The 1,205-nt window shown below is 34.4% G+C and overlaps 1 pseudogene across 1 annotated transcript in view; it reads left to right on the top strand.

Annotated features, from left to right (window-relative positions):
• Nucleotides 1-150, top strand: part of TEOVI_000848600:pseudogene — a 546-nt pseudogene extending 396 nt beyond the window's left edge. The window contains 2 exon segments of the mRNA in view: nt 1-22; nt 25-150. The exon segment at nt 1-22 is cut by the window's left edge and continues 17 nt beyond it. Of these exon segments, the coding sequence occupies nt 1-22; nt 25-150 (148 nt within the window).
• The last annotated feature ends 1,055 nt before the right edge of the window (nt 151-1,205 follow it).

The following is a 1,205-nucleotide window of genomic DNA, read 5'->3' on the forward strand; positions in this document are numbered from 1 at the left end:
GCGGGAGGAGGCCGAATCTCTTTTTTTTTTTTTGTGTGTGTGTGTGACTTCTCATCTGAACCCGTACCGAACACGATTTCGGAGAAGGAAGAAGCATTGAAGGAGAGAACAGAACAAAAAACCGCAACATTAAAACAAGGGAAGGAATGAAGGAAATGGAGGAGCAAAACAAGGGGAAAGCAACAACAATAATAAAAATAGAACTAAAACTAAAATTAAAACTAAAACAAGAAAAAGAAAAGAGAGAAAAAAGGGGGGAAAAAGAAGAAGGAGGAAAGCAAAAAGAAAACACCGAAGAGAAACGAAGGGAAGGCGAGAAAAGGCATGTGTAGCGGCTGAGCGGCATCAAGGAAGGAGACGCAAAAAAAAAAAAATAATGATAAAACTATGACAAAACACTCAAGAGATGAATAAATTAGTAAAGAAATAAAGAAAGAAAAGGAAGAGTCTCAACGCATAAAAATTTACGTTCGTGCGTGCGTGCGGTGTGGGTGTGTGGGGTGAAAAGGGGGAAGATAATTAAACTGTTTACTTTATTTTACTTTATTTTGTTTTATTATTATTTTTTTTTTTCCAAGATAGAAAAGGAGAGAAGGGGGAAGGAAGGAGAACGAAGGGGATGGAAATCACATTTGCGGCGACCAAAGTGTGTGAATGTGTGCTTTTCTTTTTTTTTTTTTGTTTTTTCTTGTACTTGTTAAGGAGAGGGAAAATATGCACAGAAACTATTGTCATTTGTTTTAAACTTTAGTTGGTTTCTCTGTTTGGGGGGAGGGGCGTGAGAGCCCGCAAGCGCATACGAAACAATTTCGAGTTTTTTTTTTAAAATGATTTCAAAGGAAAAGAATGAAGCGTGCGCGATTCGGTGAAGACAATGCAGAGATCGATAAATAAATAATTTTTTTTTTTAAAAAAAGAAAAATAACCAAGAAGGAAAAAAGAGGAATACACAAAGGTTTTTTTCTTGTTTTGTTCTTCTCAAATATTTGTAGTAGGGATGCCACCGTGTACGAAATATACATATATATATATATATTTTTTTTTTCGTTTTTTTTATATGTATTTATATGTGTGTGTTTGTGCGAAGGTATTCGATACGAAAAGGAGAGAAAAGGAAGAAGGGAAGTTTGTGACACCGCGAAGTTAATATTAATATTAATATTTTTATTTTTATTTATATTTATATTTTTTTCTTTGGGGGGGGG

The sequence above is a fragment of the Trypanosoma equiperdum genome (genome assembly GCF_001457755.1).
Source record: "Trypanosoma equiperdum strain OVI genome assembly, contig: ctg_1746, whole genome shotgun sequence".
Classification (NCBI taxonomy): Eukaryota; Euglenozoa; class Kinetoplastea; order Trypanosomatida; family Trypanosomatidae; genus Trypanosoma; species Trypanosoma equiperdum.